A 25,303-nucleotide genomic window follows, 5' to 3' on the forward strand; every position below is an offset into this window, starting at 1 on the left:
TGCTAAAATCACCACTGCATAAACACGATCTGCGGTTGTGAGGCTGATTGGATGAAATGCCAAGTTCTCTAAAACGGAGTTGGAGGCGGCTTATGGTAGAGAAAAGAACATGCAATTCTCTGGTAACAGCTCTGGTGAATATTCCTTCAATCAGCATGCCAACTGCACACTCTCTCAAAACTTCAGACATCTGTGGCATGGTGTTGCATGACAAAACTGCACACTCTAGAGTGGCCTTAGCGCAAGGTGCACCTATATAATGATCATGCTGTTTAGTCAGTTTCTTGATATGCCACAACTGTCAGGTGCATGGATTATCTTGGCAAATGAGAAATGCAATCTTACAGGGATGTAAACACATTTGTGCACAGAATTTGAGCAAAATAATATTTTTGTGCATATGGAAGATTTCTGGGATCTTTTAATTCAGCTTATGAAACATGGGACCAACAATTTGCATGTTGCGTTCATATTTTTGTTCAGTGTATATTATACCTAACCCTTACTTTAACCATTTTACATTTCAACTTCAATAGGGTAAGGACGTCCCAAGGATTCCGGATAACATTGACCATGAGCCAGGTGCCCTGCTCTGTCAGACGTCTCAAAACAAAAGTGACATAATTAAGCATAAAGTAGTATTCTGTTTTCCCATGCAAAAGTGGTTGCTTTTGATACAAACTCTTTATCTGCCTTCCCAATTAAAACGATTTATAAAATGCAAAGATTTATTTCATGGAAAAGAGATGTTGTATGTTTCCAGACGATGCATCATGATGCCTTGTGACAAAAGGAACAAGATGCGCAGATTACTTTTCGATTCAGAAGGGCGCTCCTCCTTCCCCACTTTCACCCGATGACGTGACAGGCTTTTATCCGGTTCAACTCAGGCCAGTGTAAAATAACTCCCAGATTGATTGAGCATGCATTTCTTGACCCTTGTTGATTTCGAAACTAGCGGTTTATGTAATTAGCTAGGTTTCCATCCAATTGACGCCAGATTTTCAAGCGAATATTCAAAAATCTGCATAAAAACAATATTCACATTTTCCCACCAGAGATGTTTCTATCAAATTGGCTTGTTGCAGATAAAAGGATTTGCGTTATGAAGTAGTGCACATAAAATACTGTGTGTGTGTGTGTGTGTATATATATATATATATATATATATAGTACCAGTCAAAAGTTTGGACACACCTACTCATTCAAGGATTTTTCTTTATTTTTACTATTAGCTACATTGTAGAATAATAGTGAAGACATCAAAACTATTAAATAACACATATGGAATCATGTAGCAACAAAAAAAAGGTTAAACAAATCAAAATAGATTTTAGATTTTAGATTCTTCCAAGTAGCTACCCTTTGCCTTGTGAACAGCTTTGCACATGCTTGGCATTCTCTCAACCAGCTTCACCTGGAATACTTTTCCAACAGTCTTGAAGGAGTTCCCATGTATGCTGAGCACTTGTTGGCTGCTTTTCCTTCACTCTGTGGTCCAACTCATCCCAAACCATCTCATTTGGGTTGAGGTCCGGTAATTGTGGAGGCCAGGTCATATGATGCAGCACTCAATTACTCTCCTTGGTCAAATAGCCCTTACACAGCCTGTAGGTGTGTTTTTGGTCTCAAATTTGGACTCATCAGACCAAAAGACATTTCCACTGGTCTAATGTCCATAGCTCATGTTTCTTGGCCCAAGCTAGTATCTTCTTATTATTGGTGTCCTTTAGTAGTGGTTTCTTTTCAGCAATGCAAGCACGAAGGTCTGATTTACGCAGTCTCCTCTGAACAGTTGATGTTGAGATGTGTCTGTTACTTGAACTCTGTGAAGCATTTATTTGGGCTGCAGTCTGAGGTGTAGTCAACTCTAATGAACTTGTCCTCTGCAGCAGAGGTAACTCTGGGTCTTCCATTCCTGTGGCGGTCCTCATCAGAGGCAGTTTCATAATAGCGCTTGATGGTTTTTGCGACTGCACTTGAAGAAACTTTCAAAGTTCTTCAAATTTCCGCATTGACTGACCTATATGTCTTAAAGTAATGATGGACTGTCGTTTCTCTTTGCTTATTTGAGCTGTTCTTGCCATAATATGGACTTGGTCTTTTACGAAATAGGGCTTCTTCTGTTTACCACCCCTACCTTGTCACAACACAACTGATTGGCTCAAACGCATTTAGAGGGAAAGAACTTCCACAAATTAACTTTTAACAAGGTACACCTGTTACTTGAAATGCATTGAAATGCTGGTTGAGAGAATGCCAAGAGTGTGCAAAGCTGTCATCAAGGCTACTTTGAAGAATCTCAAATATTTGTTTAACACTTTTTTGGTTACAACATGATTCCATATGTGTTATTTCATAGTTTTGATGTCTTCACTATTATTCTACAATGTAGGAAATAGTAACAAAAATAAAGAAAACCCTTGAATCAGTAGGTGTGTCCAAACTTTTGACTGGTACTGTGTATATGTATATACATATGTTTTTTTCTTATGATTTTTCAGGGGGTGCTACAGCACCCTCAGCACCCCTACTTCCCGCAGCTATGCTTACCTGCATGAAGGATGATTAGAAAAAGTCATTTTTTGGCAAGCTCTGTTCCCTTTATTTTTAATTACCCACGCTGTGCTGCAGTGACTTCATTCACAAGGCAATGAATAATATTGTCAGTCATCAGACTATTGTGAATTGAATATAGTCCTTAGGCATCATCTATTATTATAGGCCTATGTGTAAAATTACAGTCGTTTTTATATAAGAAATAACGTATTTTCTTAAAACTGCTTATAACACAGCTATCTATTAATCTCTCCTCATTCGTCTTTCAAATACCCATGTGGGGTTGTATGCTCCTGAAAACCAATGAGTAGATGTGAGAAGCGGTTCTTTTCAGCGCGTCGAGCTTCTCAAATAAAACCAAGTTCTATTTTAGAGCTTGGTTACACAGATTCTCGTGCTCGAGCGGTGCGGGTGAAATGATTTAATAACATAAATGTCTACATTTATTTTGCAATGCCCGTGCAAGCAACGTGGCTGGTGTGGTTATGCACTACGCTTTTCCGTGCGGTAACTATACCACACAGGGCAATATAGTCTACCAGTCTAACTGTCTATCCTGCCCTCTATCCACCATTCTTCATAGTGACAATAGTGGTAGGTGGATCATTTGTCCAGTTCTGCAATATGCTAACTAGCAATCATACCACACATAAAATCATTCAAAGCTGCACCAATTTTCAATATAAGTGGAGAGCCATTGGGCATCAGTGAAGCTCCCCTACTGATCTTGTTTAGGGATAATACAATTATCCTACCTAGACTAGCCTACAACTCCACATTGCAATGAATAATTGCATTACTGTTTTTAAGAGTACAACATTCTACTCTAGGCTGTAAACTGCAGTGAAAATGTATTTTGAATAAGGATGCAAAAGCCCTGTGATTTTGATATTTAATTCCATTCATTGCATTTGGATCAGTTGTAGGTCTACTCTGAACAGTTCATAAGGTATGAAAAGGCACAGTAGCATGCCAGTCTGGCTGCATTTTAAGTTCTGATACTGAGATGTGCTTTCTGTTGCGGATCAGCATTCTCCCATGTCATCCCATAAGAATGTTCAGGAAAGCTTAAAATGCACTCTGCCTGCTCTCTGATCCAAGCGGCTGGCTATTCCTCGTGCACCTAGAACCCATAACTCTTCAATAGCCTATAGCCTAAATATTTGTTAATTTAACTTTTTTTAATGTATTACCTTTAATATATACATTATATGTACCTTGTATATGTGGCTTAAACACAACCAGTCACAATGTTTTTATCTGATTAGGCTACTTGCTCACTTTCATCCAAAATATAATTCCAGCATCCAAATTGTGCAGATTGTGATGTTGAAAAAGCAAACCATGATGTTGAAGTGCCGAAGTCTGTTTAGTTAATTGGTTGTGGTGCATTGGCACAGAAACTTGGTGGACAATCCCTTGAATATATGTTATATAATTATAAATATAGCATCAAGATGTTGAAAATCTGATTTCCACCTAGCTGATCATTGTCTGCAGCCGGCTCTGATCATAGTGTAGGTCGAATGAAACAGGCAGGGAGAGCTGTTAGCTTGTCAGTCGACACTGAACCTTCTGGTATGTAGACCTGCACGTCATCTTCTGTGCCACAGAAGCAGCTGTCCCTCATTACTACACCTGCTTAATTTTTTGAGCCGACTTCTCCGTCTGACAGAGGGCGCACCTGACTATCGCGCAGGAGGCAGCATGGTTCCAAATGGAATGCATCCAACTTTCAGCCGGAGCAAAACACGCCTACACGGGCGCCCGGGCGAGATTAATCGAACCCCCGTGCTGTCAAGCGATGATTCAAAATAAAGACAGATTGACAGCATAGACATCCAATTGTAAACCAAAACGTTTACAACCACACCTATATTTCAGATATCAGCGTTTCAATTGGTTATGTCATTTAATATGTTAATGACATCAAATAACATAACAGATAACAAATACAAAAAGCTGTATTTAAACCAACGTAAATTAAACGCTTTGTTTGTGCATGCAGACCATTTGCATCAGCGGTGTTTAGGTTTCATATCTTTATCAGTGCGGTCAAAGTCCGGCGACCGAGCATCATCATCAGACTACGGAAGTGACAGCTTTGCTATCTGTCATTTATATTAGCACGCTCCTTGCATTTCGCTCATTCCCATACCCTCTCGCGTCTTTGCGTTTCCCTGAGTATAACTAGTTGTAACTATGGCGAATGTGGATATCTCCTCTAGCAGACCCTATCACATTGTTATTTTTGGTGCTTCGGGTTTCACCGGGCAGTTTGTGGTTGAAGAGGTGGCCAGGACCGTATCGGAGGGGCCGAATGGGACGCTGAAATGGGCTGTGGCTGGGAGAAGCAGACAGAAACTGGACAAAGTTATAGAGCAGGCCGCCGGAACCCTTGGTATGTATCAATCAAATGTATTTATAAAGCCCTTTTTACATCAGCAGATGTCACAAAGTGCTATGCAGAGACTCCACCTAAAACACCAAACAGCAAGCAATGCAGGTGTAGAAAGAAGCACGTTGGCTAGGAAACACTTCCTAGAAAGGCAGGAACCTAGGAAGAAACATAGAGAGGAACCCGGCTCTGAGGGGTGGCCAGTCTTCTTCTGGCAGGGCTGGGTGTAGATTATAAGAGTACATGGCCATTTAAGGCCAGATTGTTCTTCAAAGTGTTCAAACGTTCATAGATGACCAGCAGGGTCAAATAATAATCACAGTGGTTGTAGTGGGTGCAACAGGGCAGTACCTCAGGAGTAAATGTAATTTGGCTTTTCATAGCCAAGCATTCAGAGGTCAAGATAGCAGGTGCAGTAGAGAGTGGAAAACAGCAGGTCTGGGACAAGGTAGCATGTCCGGTGAACATGTCAGGGTTCCCTAGCCGCAGGCAGAACAGTTGAAACTGAAGCAGCAGCATGACCAGGTGGACTGGGGACAGCCAGGAGTCATCAGGCCAGGTAGTCCTGAGGCATGATCCTAGGGCTCTGGTCCTCTGGAAGGGGAAGGAGAAAGAATTAGAGGGAGCATACTTAAATTCACACAGGACACCAGATAAGACCGGATAATTCCACAATATATAACAGACTGACCCTAGCCCCCCTTCACATAGACTATTGCAGCATAGATACTGGAGACTGAGACGGGTGTGTCGGGGGACACTGTGGCCCTGTCCGACGATACCCCCGGACAGGGCCAACCAAGCAGGATATAACCCCACCCACTTTGCCAAAGCACAGCCCTCACACCACTGGAGGGATATCAACTGACCACCAATTTACTACCCTGAGACAAGGCTGAGTATAGCCAACGAAGATCTCCTCCTCCGCCCGAGGGGTAGGGGAAGCAAAACCGGAAAAGAAAGGTCACGTCTGTGACTCAACCCACTTAAGTGACGCACCCCTCCTAGGGACGGCATGGAAGAGCACTAGTAAGACAGTGACTCAGCCCATGTAATAGGGTCAGAGGCAGAGAATCCCAGTGGAGAGAAGAGCCAGCCAGACAGAGACAGCAAGGGCAGTTCGTCGTTCCTGTGCCTTGCCGTTCACCTTCGCACCCCTGGGCCAGACCACACTCAATCATAGGACCTATTGAAGAGATGAGTTTTCAGTAAGGACTTAAGAGACTGAGTCTGCGTCTCTCACAAGGATAGGCAGACCATTCCATAAAAATTGAGCTCTATAGGAGAAAGCCCTTCCTCCAGCTGTTTGCTTAGAAATTCTAGGGACAATAAGGTCTTTTAGAATTCATATCTAAATCAGTGCGCTCAAAGTCTGGCGACCGAGCATCGTCATCAGACTGGCTTCATTGACATTGCCCTAAACTAGCTAATACAATTTATATTACACACATTAATTTGGTCACGCTGGATGCTAACTAGAGAGTAATCCCAGTTAACTCAGATCTAAAGTTTCCCGTAAATATGTTTACACTGTCCACGAGAGATTAACCAGAGATGACCTTTGGCCTAGTTAGTTGATTGACACCATTGTGTATTGTAATCGGATTTTCCAGGGGGATTCAAGGAAGCTTTCTTGACAGCTCGGTGTCATCGTGTCTACACTGAGTTTACTGTGTGTCATGCCAGACAGGACACTCACCTGGACTAATTTAAAACCTAGTCACTGTGTTGTATCAGTTATCATACAACCAAGTGTTTTGACCAAGGATCTTCTGCACTTGCATTGCGCTTACTGCCATAGGCTTGCAAAAAAAAAGAAGTATACATCTCAATTGCACAGACAAAAGGAATGTCTGTCAATAGTAGTTGTTGTGGTAGCTGGGAATATGTTGTCAGACCAGATATCTCACACTCTACAAAGTTGCAGCACTCAATACATTCAGTATTCATTTTAAATTGGAGAGTGGTTGGCTTGCCAGAAAAGGGATAGCCTAGGTTCTGCTAGGGTTGGCATCAGGGAGAATGGAGCTGTGCTTTGTTCCTTCTGCCCTCCTGGGATAGCCCTCACCAACAGCTGTTTGAACATGCCCCTGCAGCGCAATGGCCTCTATACAAACCCACCCCCTGGCCTCTCAATGGTTACCCTGCCCAACGGTGACAGTCTACATGCCCCCCATCACATGGCCAGGTTGACATTTCAGACACAATTTCTGGCCTGGTTTAGATCTTAGCTGTCAGAAAGATATCAGTTTGTCTCTGTGAATGGTTTTTCCTCTGACAAATCAACTGTAAATTTCGGTGTTCCTCAAGGTTCCGTTTTAGGACCACTTGTTTTCACTATATATTTTACCTCTTGGGGATGTTATTCGAAAACATAATGTTAACTTTCACTGCTATGCGGATGACACACAGCTGTACATTTCAATGAAACATGGTGAAGCCCCAAAATTGCCCTTGCTAGAAGCATGTGTTTCAGACATAAGGAAGTGGATGGCTGCAAACTTTCTACTTTTAAACTCAGACAAAACAGAGATGCTTGTTCTAGGTCCCATGAAGAAACAAAGACATCTTCTGTTGAATCTGACAATTAATCTTAATGGTTGTACAGTCGTCTCAAATAAAACTGTGAAGGACCTCGGCGTTACTCTGGACCCCGATCTCTCTTTTGAAGAACATATCAAGACCATTTCAAGGACAGCTTTTTTCCATCTACGTAACATTGCAAAAATCAGAAACTTTCTGTCCAAAAATGATGCAGAAAAATTAATCCATGCTTTTGTCACTTCTAGGTTAGACTACTGCAATGCTCTACTTTCCGGCTACCCGGATAAAGCACTAAATATACTTCAGTTAGTGTTAAATACGGCTGCTAGAATCCTGACTAGAACCAAAATATTTGATCATATTACTCCAGTGCTAGCCTCTCTACACTGGCTTCCTGTCAAAGCAAGGGCTGATTTCAAGGTTTTACTGCTAACCTACAAAGCATTACATGGGCTTGCTCCTACCTATCTCTCTGATTTGGTCCTGCCGTACATACCTACACGTACGCTACGGTCACAAGACGCAGGCCTCCTAATTGTCCCTAGAATTTCTAGGCAAACAGCTGGAGGCAGGGCTTTCTCCTATAGAGCTCCATTTTTATGGAACGGTCTGCCTACCCATGTCAGAGACGCAAACTCGGTCTCAACCTTTAAGTCTTTACTGAAGACTCATCTCTTCAGTGGGTCATATGATTGAGTGTAGTCTGGCCCAGGAGTGGGAAGGTGAACGGAAAGGCTCTGGAGCAACGAACCGCCCTTGCTGTCTCTGCCTGGCCGGTTCCCCTCTTTCCACTGGGATTCTCTGCCTCTAACCCTATTACAGGGGCTGAGTCACTGGCTTACTGGGGCTCTCTCATGCCGTCCCTGGAGGGGGTGCGTCACCTGAGTGGGTTGATTCACTGATGTGGTCATCCTGTCTGGGTTGCACCCCCCCCCCCCCCCCCCCCCCCCCCCCCTTGGGTTGTGCCGTGGCGGAGGTCTTTGTGGGCTATACTCAGCCTTGTCTCAGGATGGTAAGTTGGTGGTTGAAGAAATCCCTCTAGTGGTGTGGGGGCTGTGCTTTGGCAAAGTGGGTGTGGTTATATCCTTCCTGTTTGGCCCTGTCCGGGGGTGTCCTCGGATGGGGCCACAGTGTCTCCTGGCCCCGCATGTCTCAGCCTCCAGTATTTATGCTGCAGTAGTTTATGTGTCGGGGGGGCTAGGGCCAGTTTGTTATATCTGGAGTACTTCTCCTGTCCTATTCGGTGTCCTGTGTGAATCTAAGTGTGCATTCTCTAATTCTCTCCTTCTCTCTTTCTTTCTCTCTCTCGGAGGACCTGAGCCCTAGGACCATGCCCCAGGACTACCTGACATGATGACTCCTTGCTGTCCCCAGTCCACCTGACCGTGCTGCTGCTCCAGTTTCAACTGTTCTGCCTTATTATTATTCGACCATGCTGGTCATTTATGAACATTTTGAACATCTTGGCCATGTTCTGTTATAATCTCCACCCGGCACAGCCAGAAGAGGACTGGCCACCCCACATAGCCTGGTTCCTCTCTAGGTTTCTTCCTAGGTTTTGGCCTTTCTAGGGAGTTTTTCCTAGCCACCGTGCTTCTACACCTGCATTGCTTGCTGTTTGGGGTTTTAGGCTGGGTTTCTGTACAGCACTTTGAGATATCAGCTGATGTACGAAGGGCTATATAAATACATTTGATTTGATTTGACAATTGTCATGGGTTAGGCGATATTTTCTAAATATATTAAATTTGCAGGTACGTTAGAGAGCTTGTTTGGGATATGCAAGAGACGTAGTGTACTTTGTCATGTGTGTACAATATGACTTATTTGATAGCCATTCATCCTTCTATGGCCCATGTTTTGCCTCCATCATTGAGGTTTCAATAGGGCAGTGTTTTCCTTCCATCATTGAGGTTTCAATAGGGCAGTGTTTTCCTATCTGTTATGGCTACGGCACAGAGTTCAACGTGTGCCTAACTTACAACAGTCCATGTTTAGTCAGGACCTCCAGGGGGTAATGTGCCATGTGCATTATAACATGTTAACTTATTCAGGGGGCTGATGCAAAGCATTGTGGGGCCGGGACGAAAGCAGTATCGCTATTCTCATTGGTGTCGTGGCAAGGAAACAAGACTCAAAGCGGAATATAACTTCTTTAGGAATGTTGGAAAGCAACATTATCTTGTAATACAGTATTTTACATACAGCAGGTTTTTAAAGGACAAAGGAGTTTGGTCTGCTTCCTGTTCTCATTTCTGCCATGGAAAAAATATTGCGATATAGGCATTGTCCCGGCCCGACAAAGCAGCACAGAAAAGAGAACAAACGGTGTCTTGTTGATGCTCCCCAAATGTACTTTTTTGAACCAGAATATATACAAATATAGCAGCTTTTAGTACTTTTATCTTTTATCTGGTCTACATTTGAAGGCAACAGTGACACGGAGGCTTGGGGAACACGGATAGCAATGTCTGTTTCCCCCCCAAGCTAAAGGATAGGCTACGTGCACACACACACACACACACATACAGAATTCAGTTCAGGGGTCTGACAAACTTTTTGGTCACTGGGCTTTTTAAACCAGGTTGTTCATGTATCATCATAGTTAGTTAAAGTTTCAAGTTGTATTAGTCGTATGTACGGGATACACATAGTATACACCTTCCAACGACATTCTGACTGGCCGGTTCCTTCCTGACAATGCAGCAACAGTAAGAAATTATACAAGATAAGAATAGGAACATTAAGTAAATGGCTCAGTAGAATAGAATAAACATTTTAGCATAAGTATTGTTAGGTTCTTATTTTTCAGAGTAAATATCTCACGGACACGGGAGAAGCTTTAACCAAGTTGAATTCTTCCCAAAGGTTCTGTACAGCTGTTTTCAGACACCAAAAACATTTCTCTCCATCACGGTTGCATACATCCTACTTAAGACACGCCTTCTCTCCAATCCTTACATCTTATGAAGAAAGAGGGTAACAGGGATACCAAACCCTTATTACTCCCTTAAGGGAATCTGTCCTCACCACCTGACCTCAGCCCCGCCTTCATCTAATCCACAGATGTCCACCTGTCTCCCCTGTATCAACACGGTGCTCTGCTCCCGTCCCCCAACACATTCCACAGCTATCTGTCTTTCTACAGAGGCCCGGTCTCTTTCTCCTTTGATTCTATGCCTCTTTCCTATCATTTATTTAATATCTCAATGTTCAAAATGTCGAATCCAACAGTATAATACAGGAAGCCACAATTAATTTTTATTTGCATGTTTTGGGGAAGCATTTAGTAATCAATCATAAGAGTCTGGTAGCAGCAATTGTATGTGTGCATGTGTGAGTGAGTGCTTGTGTGCTAAGGTGTGGAGTCAGAGCAGGTGCTCAGTCCAGTGAACGTGTTCAGCAGTCTGATGGCTTGTAGATAGTAACTGTCTCTGAGCCTGTTGGTATCAGACCTCATGCTCTGATACAGTCTGCCTGACGGTAAGGGAGTAAACAGCTTGTGGCTGGTGTGTGTGGGGTCCTTGATGATGCTGCAGGTTCCCAGTGATGTACTGGGCCATCTTCACCACCCACTGGAGGGCCTTGCGGTCGTGGACGGAGCTGTTCCCGTACCAGGCCATGACGCAACCGGTCAGGACGGTGTTGATGGTGCAGTGGTAGTATTTGGAGAGGACCCGGGGTGGCAATGCTGAATTTCTTCAGCCGCCTTAAGAAGTAGAGACGCTGTTGCGCCCACCGGTGGTGGTGTTGGTCTGTGACAAGTCCTCAGTGATTTAGTTAAACACATAATGAGGTGTGGTGTATTGGTAAGTAGTTGTTTATAATATAAAGGTGAAATGACTGAGTCCTCTGCTATGTTATTAGGTAAGCCGGAGCTGAGGACTGCAGTGGAGGTCATCGTGGCTGATGTGGGAGAGCCTGACTCTCTGGCTGCCATGTGCAAACAGGCTGTCATTGTTCTCAACTGTGTGGGGCCAGTAAGTACTAACTGTAGAGATGCAACACACACACACACATTTTAAATACTGTAGACACACACACTGTGTAAGCACTGCAAAGACACAATGAGTCTGTCATAAGTAAGCAGTATTTCAGTGCTGCCTCTATCGTTGTGTTCGTATGTAAGACTGTCTTGATATCAGACCTGATTACCACTCTTGCTCTCCTGTTGTGCCATGGGGCTGCAGATAGTGGCCTGATAGCAGTAAGGCCATAACCTCACAGCTTGTGAAACACCTGCAATGATGATGATGGCTATCACCAGTGCACCTTGTACACATACACACACACATCCATTACAGTGAAGGACACTCTACTGGTGTGTACTAGATATAGCTATCTACCATTGCCTCCCCCACCTCTTCTTCTGTGGGGTTTATGGGGTTGGTATCCAATATTATGGTATCCAATGTTACGCCATTTACTGTACTGGAGCGCCCTTTGCCTCCCATGTACAGTGGGGCAAAAGTATTTAGTCAGCCACCAATTGTGCAAGTTCTCCCACTTAAAAAAGATGAGAGGCCTGTAATTTTCATCATAGGTACACTTCAACTATGACAGACAAAATGAGAAAAAAATCCAGAAAATCATATTGTAGGATTTTTAATGAATTTATTTGCAAATTATGGTGGAAAATAAACTTTTGTTATTGACCAAATACTTATCTCAATACTTTGTTATACCCTTTGTTGGCAATGACAGAGGTCAAATGTTTTCTGTAAGTCTTCACAAGGTTTTCACACACTGTTGCTGGTATTTTGGCCCATTCCTCCATGCAGATCTCCTCTAGAGCAGTGATGTTTTGGGGCTGTTGCTGGGCGACACGGACTTTCAACTCCCTCCAAAGATTTTCTATGGAGTTGAGATCTGGAAACTGGCTAGGCTACTCCAGGACCTTGAAATGCTTCTTACGAAGCCACTCCTTCATTGCCCGGGCGGTGTGTTTGGGATCATTGTCATGCTGAAAGACCCAGCCACGTTTCATCTTCAATGCCCTTGCTGATGGAAGGATGTTTTCACTCAAAATCTCACGATACATGGCCCCATTTATTATTTCCTTTACACGGATCAGTCGTCCTGGTCCCTTTGCAGAAAAACAGCCCCAAAGCATGATGTTTCCTCCCCCATGCTTCACAGTAGGTATGGTGTTCTTTGGATGCAACTCAGCATTCTTTGTCCTCCGAACTTGACGAGTTGAGTTTTTACCAAAAATTTATATTTTGGTTTCATCTGACCATATGACATTCTCCCAATCTTCTTCTGGATCATCCAAATGCTCTCTAGCAAACTTCAGACGGGCCTGGACATGTACTGGCTTAAGCAGGGGGACACGTCTGGCTCTGCAGGATTTGAGTCCGTGGCGGCGTAGTGTGTTACTGATGGTAGGCTTTTACTTTGGTCCCAGCTCTCTGCAGGTCATTCACTAGGTCCCCCCGTGTGGTTCTGGGATTTTTGCTCACCGTGCTCACTTGTGATCATTTTGACCCCACGGGGTGAGATCTTGCGTGGAGCCCCAGATCGAGGGAGATTATCAGTGGTCTTGTATGTCTTCCATTTCCTAATAATTGCTCCCACAGTTGATTTCTTCAAACAAAGCTGCTTACCTATTGCAGATTGTCTTCCCAGCCTGTTGCAGGTCTACAATTTTGTTTCTGGTGTCCTTTGACAGCTCTTTGGTCTTGGCCATAGTGGAGTTTGGAGTGTGACTGTTTGAGGTTGTGGACAGGTGTCTTTTTTATTCTGATACCAAGTTCAAACAGGTGCCATTAATACAGGTAACGAGTGGAGGACAGAGGAGCCTCTTAAAGAAGAAGTTACAGGTCTGTGAGAGGCAGAAATCTTGCTTGTTTGTAGGTGACCAAATACTTATTTTCCACTGTAATTTGCAAATAAATTCATAAAAAATCCTACAATGTGATTTTCTGGATTTTTCTTCTCATTTTGTCTGTCATAGTTGAAGTGTACCTATGATGAAAATTACAGGCCTCTCATCTTTTTAAGTGGGAGAACTTGCACAATTGGTGGCAGACTAAATACTTTTTTGCCCCACTGTATATACTGGAGTCATAGCTTAATATTAGAAGTATAAGGAAGGTTTCCTGCATATGCAGGAATGCCCTGAATTGCGGGCTGCAGTTGCATTCTCGCTCTGTCGACTCCTTACCTTCTCCAAACACTTTCAACTGTCTCTTTGGGTGTGTTCAGGAGAGTACAATGTCATGTCTGAAGTGTAAAACTACTAATGACAACAATTCATGCCTTCTGGGAATGCTACAAAATTCTAAAGTTATGGGTGGAGTTGGAAAGATGGTTGTCAGAGCTATTGTAATGTAAATATACTTTTAATTTGTCTATTTCAAGACATAGCACATGAGGGTGCAGTGAGATATCCTATGGGTTGGACAATACTCTTCTCGTAGATGTATCTTTCAAAAAAATTATACTCAAACTGGAAATCAGCCAATCCTCCGTCTTTCACACAATGGAAAGGTCAAATCCTTTATTGTCTAAAAAATGTTAGCTCGACGGCGAGAAACCAAATCATGCAGTTTGAGGCCATGTGACAGACAGTTATATGAAGGGGATGGTGGTGCGGGCTTGAGAGGGTGTGATGTTTTATGATGTAGTCGTTTGTATCTGTATGTTTTGTGTTTATAAATAAATAAAATAAAGAGGGTGCGACGTTAGATTACGTTTCTATAGAAATGTATTGTTCAGAGCGGACAGGTCTCAATCCCAAATGGACCCCTGGACCCTATGCACAGACCTGAGAGGATTTCACAGGGCAATCAATATGGTAATAGCTCCACCTTTCCCTCTGATCGACTAGGTGAAAGTTTCACCATATTCATTATATCAGAGGCTTTCAAAATATGTCATGACTCCCCAGAGGGGCACCAGAGTTTCAAGGTAGGTGTGAAAGGAGAGCCAAAACAAACTGTATTCGGGTCACACTAGATTAGTCAGTCATCGTGCGGTGGAGGTCATCGTGGCTGATGTGGAAGAGCCTGACTCTGTCTGCCATGTGCAAACAGGCTGTCATTGTTCTCAACTGTGTGGAGCCAGTAAGTACTGACTGTAGAGCCCTCCACGGGCATGCATTTTAAACCCGAGCCCTGCCCATGCCTGTGACATTCAGGCCCTACCCTACCTAGGCCCGATTGCTTCTTCCCAATTTAAAGCCCTGCCTGAAGTCAGAAATAACTTCCTTCTTTAGTAAATCCATTAGCTGCTCCTCTGTCAGTCACTCGCTCCCTGCTACAGGCATCTCGCTCTGCATGCACTATGCTCATGGCGCTAGCTAGTTAGCACACGTATCCATAGAAACCGCTCCTCTTGACTGCCCTGCTCAATAGCTGCTTTTTAAGTAAACCCCTGCAGTCAACTTGTGCAATAGCATTTTCCTTCACAGAAAACACATTCTGCAGAAAATAGCTTCATTTTCATCAGATGACAAAGTGCAAAGCTATTTAGCTGGCAGCCACACAGGTAAATTAGCTTACAATGAAAAAGCTAAGTATTTTTTGAAAAACAATACATGGACATCATATTTCTAATGCTTAGCATAGAAACAATGTAGCCAGCTACATTTCCTATTGTTTTGCTTAAAGATGCAATATGCAGAAACTGCTCAGCCATTTCCTGGTTGCTAAAATTCTAATAGTTTGCCTAATTTCAGATTGTGACAAAAAAAAGCTATCATTGTGTAGAGAATCATTGTACCATCTAAACAGCTGTGAAATATATTTCCCATAACCAAATGTTGTATTTTAAGCTGGTGTACAAAACTGAATGTAAAAGACCCAAAGCTAAACTTAAGAACGGGCAGCATAGTCAGAAATAACTTCATGCATGTCAACATCAGAAGCCTCCTCCCTAAGTTTGTTTTACTCACTGCTCTAGCACACTCTGCTAACCCTGATGTCCTTGCTGTGTCTGAATCCTGGCTCAGGAAGGCCACCAAAAATTCAGAGATTTCCATACCCAACTATAACATCTTCCGTCAAGATAGAACTGCCAAAGGGGGAGGAGTTGCAGTCTACTGCAGAGATAGCCTGCAAAGTAATGTCATACTTTCCAGGTCCATACCCAAACAGTTCGAACTACTAATTTTGAAAATTACTCTCTCCAGAAATAAGTCTCTCACTGTTGCCGCCTGCTACCGACCTCCCTCAGCTCCCAGCTGTGCCCTGGACACCATTTGTGAATTGATCGCCCCCCATCTAGCTTCAGAGTTTGTTCTGTTAGGTGACCTAAACTGGGATATGCTTAACACCCCGGCAGTCCTACAATCTAAGCTAGATGCCCTCAATCTCACACAAATCATCAAGGAACCCACCAGGTACAACCCTAACTCTGTAAACAAGGGCACCCTCATAGACGTCATCCTGACCAACTGGCCCTCCAAATACACCTCCGCTGTCTTCAACCAGGATCTCAGCGATCACTGCCTCATTGCCTGTATCCGCTACGGAGCCGCAGTCAAACGACCACCCCTCATCACTGTCAAACGCTCCCTAAAACACTTCTGTGAGCAGGCCTTCCTAATCGACCTGGCCCGGGTATCCTGGAAGGACATTGACCTCATCCCGTCAGTTGAGGATGCCTGGTCATTCTTTAAAAGTAACTTCCTCACCATTTTAGATAAGCATGCTCCGTTCAAAAAATGCAGAACTAAGAACAGATACAGCCCTTGGTTCACCCCAGACCTGACTGCCCTCGACCAGCACAAAAACATCCTGTGGCGGACTGCAATAGCATCGAATAGTCCCCGTGATATGCAACTGTTCAGGGAAGTCCGGAACCAATACACGCAATCAGTCAGGAAAGCTAAGGCCAGCTTCTTCAGGCAGAAGTTTGCATCCTGTAGCTCCAACTCCAAAAAGTTCTGGGACACTGTGAAGTCAATGGAGAACAAGAGCACCTCCTCCCAGCTGCCCACTGCACTGAGGCTAGGTAACACGGTCACCACCGATAAATCCATGATTATCGAAAACTTCAATGAGCATTTCTCAACGGCTGGCCATGCCTTCCGCCTGGCTACTTCAACCTCGGCCAACAGCCCCGCTCCCCCCGCTGCTCCTCGCCCAAGCCTCTCCAGGTTCTCCTTTACCCAAATCCAGACCCGTACAAATCAGCTGGGCTTGACAATCTGGACCCTCTATTTCTGAAACTATCCGCCACCATTGTCGCAACCCCTATTACCAGCCTGTTCAACCTCTCTTTCATATCGTCTGAGATCCCCAAGGATTGGAAAGCTGCCGCAGTCATCCCCCTCTTCAAAGGGGGAGACACCCTGGACCCAAACTGCTACAGACCTGCCAGATCCATCCTGCCCTGCCTATCTAAGGTCTTCGACAAAACGGATCACTGACCATCTCGAATCACACCGTACCTTCTCCGCTGTGCAATCTGGTTTCCGAGCCGGTCACGGGTGCACCTCAGCCACACTCAAGGTACTAAACGATATCATAACCGCCATCGATAAAAGACAGTACTGTGCAGCCGTCTTCATCGACCTTGCCAAGGCTTTCGACTCTGTCAATCACCATATTCTTATCGGCAGACTCAGTAGCCTCGGTTTTTCGGATGACTGCCTTGCCTGGTTCACCAATTACTTTGCAGACAGAGTTCAGTGTGTCAAATCGGAGGGCATGCTGTCCGGTCCTCTGGCAGTCTCTATGGGGGTGCCACAGGGTTCAATTCTCGGGCCGACTCTTTTCTCTGTATACATCAATGATGTTGCTCTTGCTGCGGGCGATTCCCTGATCCACCTCTACGCAGACGACCCCATTCTATATACTTTCGGCCCGTCATTGGACACTGTGCTATCTAACCTCCAAACAAGCTTCAATGCCATACAACACTCCTTCCGTGGCCTCCGACTGCTCTTAAACGCTAGTAAAACCAAATGCATGCTTTTCAACCGATCGCTGCCTGCACCCGCATCCCCGCCTAGCATCACCACCCTGGATGGTTCCGACCTAGAATATGTGGACATCTATAAGTACCTAGGTGTCTGGCTAGACTGTAAACTCTCCTTCCAGACTCATATCAAACATCTCCAATCGAAAATCAAATCAAGAGTCGGCTTTCTATTCCGCAACAAAGCCTCCTTCACTCACGCCGCCAAGCTTACCCTAGTAAAACTGACTATCCTACCGATCCTCGACTTCGGCGATGTCATCTACAAAATGGCTTCCAACACTCTACTCAGCAAACTGGATGCAGTCTATCACAGTGCCATCCGTTTTGTCACTAAAGCACCTTATACCACCCACCACTGCGACTTGTATGCTCTAGTCGGCTGGCCCTCGCTACATATTCGTCGCCAGACCCACTGGCTCCAGGTCATCTACAAGTCCATGCTAGGTAAAGCTCCGCCTTATCTCAGCTCACTGGTCACGATGGCAACACCCATCCGTAGCACGCGCTCCAGCAGGTGTATCTCACTGATCATCCCTAAAGCCAACACCTCATTTGGCCGCCTTTCGTTCCAGTACTCTGCTGCCTGTGACTGGAACGAATTGCAAAAATCGCTGAAGTTGGAGACTTTTATCTCCCTCACCAACTTCAAACATCTGCTATCTGGGCAGCTAACCGATCGCTGCAGCTGTACATAGTCTATTGGTAAATAGCCCACCCATTTTCACCTACCTCATCCCCATACTGTTTTTATTTATTTATTTTTCTGCTCTTTTGCACACCAATATCTCTACCTGTACATGACCATCTGATCATTTATCACTCCAGTGTTAATCTGCAAAATTGTAATTATTTGCCTACCTCATGCCTTTTGCACACATTGTATATAGACTCCCCCTTTGTTTTCTACTGTGTTATTGACTTGTTAATTGTTTACTCCATGTGTAACTCTGTGTTGTCTGCTCATACTGCTATGCTTTATCTTGGCCAGGTCGCAGTTGCAAATGAGAACTTGTTCTCAACTAGCCTACCTGGTTAAATAAAGGTGAAATAAAAATAAAAAAAATAAATAGAAATAGCTCACATAGAACAGATCTACCGTTTCTTAGACTTGCTTCCAATGAGGATGCCAGATTTATTTTTAAACTCACTTTTTTTAATGTGAATTTGGTCAGGTCGCCTAAAAATGTACATATTGTAGCTTTTTAAAGTTGATCTTGCATTTTACCAGAAAAAAAGTAGGCTGGCTACCTCTACAAAAGTCGGGAGTGCTGTCTGTTTATAAACTCAGCAAAAAATGAAACGTCCTCTCACTGTCAACTGCGTTTATTTTCAGCAAACATAACATGTTGTAAATATTTGTATGAACATAAAATTCAACAACTGAGACATAAACTGAACAAGTTCCACAGACTTGAATGTTTCCCTGAACAAAGGGTGGGTCAAAATCAAAAATAACAGTCAGTATCTGGTGTGGCCACCAGCTGCATTAAGTACTGCAGTGCATCTCCTTCTCATGGACTGCACCAGATTTGCCAGTTCTTGCTGTGAGATGTTACCCCACTCTTCCACCAAGGCACCTGCAAGTTCCTGGGCATTTCTGGGGGGGAATGGCCCTAGCCCTCTGATCCAACAGGTCCCAGATGTGCTCAATGGGATTGAGATCCGGGCTCTTCACTGGCCATGGCAGAACACTGACATTCCTGTCTTGCAGGAAATCACGCACAGAACGAGCAGTATGGCTGGTGCATTGTCATGCTGGAGGGTCATGTCAGGATGAGCCTGCAGGAAGGGTACCACATGAGGGAGGAGGATGTTTTCCCTGTAACCCACAGCATTGAGATTGCCTGTAATGACAACAAGCTCAGTCCGATGATGCTGCAACACACCGCCCCAGACCATGACGGACCCTCCACCTCCAAATCGAACCCACTCCAGAGTACAGTGTAACGCTGATTCCTTCAACGATAAACGCGAATCCGACCATCATCCCTGGTGAGACAAAACCGCGACTACCCAGTGAAGAGCACTTTTTTTGCCAGTCCTGTCTGGTCCAGCGACAGTGGGTTTGTGCCCATAGGCAACGTTGTTGCCGGTGATGTCTGGTGAGGACCTGCCTTACAACAGGCATTTAAGCCCTCAGTCCAGCCTCTCTCAGCCTATTGAGGACAGTCTGAGCACTGATGGATGGATTGTACGTTCCTGGTGTAACTTAGGTGGCAGTTGCCATCCTGTACCTGTCCCGCAGGTGTGATGTTCGGATGTACCGATCCTGTGCAGGTGTCGTTACACGTGGTCTGCCACTGCAAGGGCGATCAGCTGTCCGTCCTGTCTCCCTGTAGTGCTGTCTTAGGCGTCTCACAGTACGGGCATTGCAATTTATGGCCCTGGCCACATCTGCAGTCCTCATGCCTCTTTGCAGCATGCCTAAAGCACATTCACGCAGATGAGCAGGGACCCTGGGCATCTTTCTTTTGGTGTTTTTCAGAGTCAGTAGAAAGGCCTCTTTAGTGTCCTAAGTTTTCATAACTGTGACCTTAATTGCCTACCGTCTGTAAGCTGTTAGTGTCTTAATGACCGTTCCACAGGTGCATGTTTATTAATTGTTTATGGTTCATTAAACAAACATGGGAAACAGAGTTTAAACCATTTACAATGAAGATCTGTGAAGTTATTAGGATTTTTACAAATTATCCTTGGAAGACAGGGTCCTGAAAAAGGGATTTTTATTTTTTTTGAATTTTTTTTTGCTGAGTTTAGAATGCCTGTTCATGATATCTCATCTGAGTGGAGAAGTGCAACTTAAGCACACAATTAGTCTGATGAAGAGCAGAAATTACAACAGAAAGCATTTTAGATATGTTGCTGCGTTTTGTAAAATCATATTTCTTAAAAATGTATTTACTATAGTAGTTCATCTTAAGTGGCTGAAATTAATAAGGTGATGGTGCATCATATTGTGTTAGCTTTCTGCCGTGTTTAGGAAGTCAAAGCCCTTTGGATGAGTTATCTGTACAGCTGTTATCTTTTCATTTCCTTTTTTTCTCCTCTTCGTTCTTTGCCTGTCTGCTCCTCCCCCATCTTTTCTGAGCAGAGCAGGCAGGCCCGTTGCCCTAGCGACTCCAGGCTCCACACAGACGCAGCATGTACACATGCTGCTCCAGAGCCATTACTGTTTTTCCTTCAGACAAAAGCATGTCAACTTTGTTCATTTGCTCAATTTCTCTAGTTCACATTCGCTTGTAAATATCCAAACTCACCAAAAATGACATTCTGTAGCACCTAGTTATACATGTACAACTTTATGAGCTGGATTGCCTGTCTATGCAATTAGTTTTTTTTTTTGTTCTCGTTCACATATTTAGCTAGCAGCCTCCATGGAAATTTGCTATTACTTGTGCTAATTTTGTTAGTGTTCTGGTAATGGATGCCCGAAGGGCTTTTTTTGGGCGTTTTTTTTTTTGGGCACCCCCTTGTGTACTAAGCCAGTAATACCGTAAATCCCTGGATGAGAGAAGGACGATATGGTAATCTGGATACTGCCCAACCCTAGAGAGCAGTGAACTGTTAAATAGTTTTCGTCACTAAACTCCGACAAAACTCAAGGAACATTTTTATTTTCTGTGAAATAATCTCTCCTGTCTTATATTTGACGAGGTTGAAGCAGATATGACTGTTTTTATATATTTAATTTAAACTTTATTTACCTTGGCAAGTCAGTTATTAAGAACAAATTCTTACTTACAATGACGGCCTTCCGGGGAACAGGGGCAGAACGACAGATTTTTACGTTGTCAGCTCGGGGATTCGATCCAACAACCTTTCGGTTACTGGCCCAATGCTTTAAACATTAGGCTACCTGCCGACGCACTGTGCAAATGGCTCGGCTTCAAAATGTTAGTGATCAATTTAATGATACCCGAGCCCTACCAGTACGTTAGTTATTGACGAAAAAACGCCGGGCTTGGGTTGGGTAGCAGAGCTGACTGTGGAGATGCAATACACTACAGCAGTCACACACACCCATAGACATCTGGTAAATACTGTAGACATACACACTGTGTAAGTACTGCAGAGACACAATGAGTCTGTCATAAGTTATATCAGATCTGATCACCGCTCTGCTCTCATCTACCGTTATGTTCGTATCTAAGACTGTCTTGATATCAGACCTGATCACCACTCTGCTCTCCTGTTGTGCCATGGGGCTGCAGATAGTGGCCTGATATCAGTAAGGCCATAACCTCACAGCTTGTGAAACACCTGCAATGATGATGATGGCTATCACCAGTGCACCTTGTGTACACACACACACACACACACACACACACACAGCCATTACAGGGCTGTCAGGTGTGACTGGGTGTGGTAGAATCCCTGTCATTTGATACACAGCTTCACCACAGAACTCTGCGTGAAGTGCAAAGTGTCTATTCCCATCTTCAACAGTAGGGGGCACTGTTGTCATGTCTGATCATCACCTCAGCCTCTCTTTTTTGCGACTTTCTCAAATCATCAGTAGCCTATAGTGGCACCATGCAGCCCATGTATGTTTTGATTTCTAAGGCATTCTAAGGTGTGTATTATTCACAACTGAAGTTGCCAAGTAACTCTAAACCTAGCGTATTAGACCTGTTTCAAATGGTCACTTACACTCAACATGCTCACTCGCCCGGAATGGGAAAAATATCATTCATATTTTATTCAGCAAAGTTCAATTATCCTCTTCTTACTTTAAAATCCTGTAATATAAAATAATGGCACGAGACTTAAAAGCGTATCTTGTCAGCTTAATGAACAAGCCTTCAGCCTATGGCATGGAGAATAGCCAGATAACAGAGTAGGCCAACTCACATTTTCTTCATATCCAAATGTTTCTTTAGACATGACTAAAATAAATAATGGATTTACTGTGATGTTGCGTTTTTATATTTTTGTATAATACACCAATTTCAAAAGATTTTGCTGAGTTACAGTTCATATAAGGAAATAAGTCAATTTAAATAAATATATTATGCCCTAATCTATGGTGCAGCCATGGGTGGGCGTGGTAGGGAATAGACCCACCCACTGTAGAGTCAGGCCAGGCAATCAGAATTTGTTTTTCTCAACAAAAGGGCTTCAATACAGACAGAAATAATCCTCAGCACCCCCCTTCCCCCTCCTAAAATGATCCCGCAGGTGAAGAAGTCGAATTTGGAGGACCTGGTAACACATGGTCTGAGGTTGTGAGTCCGGTTGGACGTACGGCTAAATTCTCTTAAAACGATGCTGGAGGCAGCTTATGTTAGAGAAATGAACATTCAATTCTCTGGCAACAGCTTTGGTGGACAATTGAATGCTGCCTCAACTTGAGACATCTATGGCATTGTGTTGCGTGAAAAAACGCCACATTTTTAGTGGCCTTTTATTGGGCCCAGCACAAGGTGCACCTGTGTAATGATCATGCTTCTTGATATTCCACACCTGTCAGGTGGATGGATTATCTTGACAAAGGATAAAATACTCACCCACAGGGATGTAAACAAATTTGTGCACAAAATTTAAGAGGAATAAGCTTTTTGTGTATATGGAACATTTCTGGGATCTTTTATTTCAGCACTTTAAATGTTGTATTCATATTTTTGGTCAGTGTAAATTAAAGTATTACTTTTTTTAAATGTAGATGTTCCAAAGGCGTACATCAATGGCTTGTATGCCTGGAGATGTTAAACTTGTTCATGTTAATTAATGGTCAATTACCATGAGACTGGCAGTCTCTTGCATGACGATAACCGGCTGACAGAATGTCATGACCGCCACAGCCCTAGGTGCGCCTCCCCAGGGGGGCACCAGAGTGTTTCAGGGGAGGTTTGAAAGGAAAGCCGAACCGAGAACTGTATTCGGTTCACGCTAGATTAGCCAGTCCAGAGAAAAGCGATAGCTGTGAGTGCAACACACAGTGGCAAGGTCCAGCAGTGACCAGACATTGAACATGACATGAAGTCATAATGACTTCTAAAGGCCTTCATACAAAATGTATAAATAAATGATACTGGAGTAGAAATTATACTGTAGTGACACAAGCGCCTTGGTGAAGGGATTTTGTTTATGTGTTTGTGTGTAGTACAGGTTCTGGGGCGAGCCTGTGGTAAAGGCATGCGTGGAAAATGGGGCACACTGCATTGACATCTGTGGAGAACCCCAGGTAAGTGAACAACACACTCACAAGGCTTCAAGCCCTAATTGACCCTGATCCCTACACTACATCACTCCTGTAGAGCTGACAGGACTTGATAGTTGGAAGCAATATCTCACACACCACTTGGTGTAATGGGAGGCCTGCTGGATGCCATGCTGTTCTGTATTACTTGTGTGTGTAGTTCCTAGAGAGTATCCAGTTGAACTACGACAGTCAGGCAGCTGATAAAGGAGTGTACATTGTGGGGGCTTGTGGCTTCGACTCCATACCTGCAGACATGGGAGTCCTCTACACCAGGGACCAGTTCAAAGGTGTGTATGTGTGTTCTCTCCCTCAGGGTTTTTATACAAGTATTTTAGGGGGTAGATCAGCTTTAATATTGCAGATAGATGGTAGCTTCCATCAATGTAATTATATGCATAATTTCCAATCCCCCATATATATTTTTTTGTATACAAGACCAGTCAAAGGTTTGGACACCTATTCATTCCAGGGTTTTTCTTTGTTTTACTATTGTCTACATTGTAGAATAATAGTGACGACATCAAAACTACGAAATAACACATGGAATCATGTAGCAACCAAAAAAGTGTGAAACAAATATCAATATATTTCAGATTCTTCAAAGTAGCCACCCTTTGCCTTGATGACAGCTTTGCACACCCTTGGCATTGTCTCAACCAGCTTCGTGAGGTAGTCACCTGGAATGCATTTCAATTAACAGGTGTGCCTTGTTAAAAGTTAATTTGTGAAATGTCTTTCCTTAATGCGTTTGAGCCAATCAGTTGTGTTGTGACAAGGTAGGGGTGGTAAACAGAAGTAGCCCTATTTGGTAAAAGACGAAGTCCATATTGTGGCATGAACAGCTCAAATAAGCAAAGAGAAACAACAGTCCATCATTACTTTAAGACATGAAGGTCAGTCAACCTGGAAAATTTGAAAGTTTCTTCAAGTGCGGTAGCAAAAACCATCAAGCGCTATGATGAAACTGGCTCTGATGAGGACCGCCACAGGAAAGGAAGACCCAGAGTTACCTCTGCTACAGAGGATTAGTTCATTGAGTTACCAGCTTTAGAAATTGCAGCCCAAATAAATGCTTCAGAGTTCAAGTAACAGACACATCTCAACATCAACTGTTCAGATGAGACTGCATGAACCAGGCCTTTGTGGTTGATTTGCTGCAAAGAAACCACTACTAAAGGACACCAATAAGAAGAAGCGACTTACTTGGGCCAAGAAACACGAGCAATGGACATTAGACCAGTAGAAATCCATCCAAATGTTAGATTTTTGGTTCCAACCACCGTGTCTTTGTGAGACGCAGAGTAGGTGAACGGATGATCTCTGCATGTGTGGTTCCCACTGTGAAGCATGGAGGTGGTGGTGTGGGGGTGCTTTGCTGGTGACACTGTCTGTGATTTATTTAGAATTCAAGGCACACTTAACCAGCATGGCTACCACAGCATTTTGCAGCGATACGCCATCCCATCTGGTTTGCACTGAGTGGGACCATCATTTGTTTTTCTGAAGGATAATGACCCAAAACCCACCTCCAGGCTGTGTAAGGGCGATTTTACAGAGGAGAGTGATGGAGTGCTGCATCGGATGACCTGGTCTCCACAATCACCTGACCTCAACCAAATTGAGATGATTTGGGATGAGTTGGACCACAGAATGAAGGAAAAACAGCAGAA

General features: G+C 43.8%; 1 protein-coding gene across 1 annotated transcript in view; it reads left to right on the forward strand.

Moving 5' to 3' along the window:
• Positions 1–4,530: 4,530 nt before the first annotated feature.
• Positions 4,531–25,303, forward strand: part of LOC110505337 (saccharopine dehydrogenase-like oxidoreductase) — a 28,008-nt gene continuing 7,235 nt past the window's right edge. Inside the window, exons 1-4 of the mRNA XM_021584516.2 lie at positions 4,531–4,960; positions 11,369–11,481; positions 23,535–23,615; positions 23,791–23,920. Of these exons, the coding sequence (XP_021440191.2) occupies positions 4,762–4,960; positions 11,369–11,481; positions 23,535–23,615; positions 23,791–23,920 (523 nt within the window). The 5' untranslated portion in view covers positions 4,531–4,761. The remainder of the gene's footprint in view (positions 4,961–11,368; positions 11,482–23,534; positions 23,616–23,790; positions 23,921–25,303) is intronic.

The sequence above is a fragment of the Oncorhynchus mykiss genome, chromosome 25 (assembly GCF_013265735.2).
Source record: "Oncorhynchus mykiss isolate Arlee chromosome 25, USDA_OmykA_1.1, whole genome shotgun sequence".
Taxonomy (NCBI): Eukaryota; Metazoa; Chordata; class Actinopteri; order Salmoniformes; family Salmonidae; genus Oncorhynchus; species Oncorhynchus mykiss.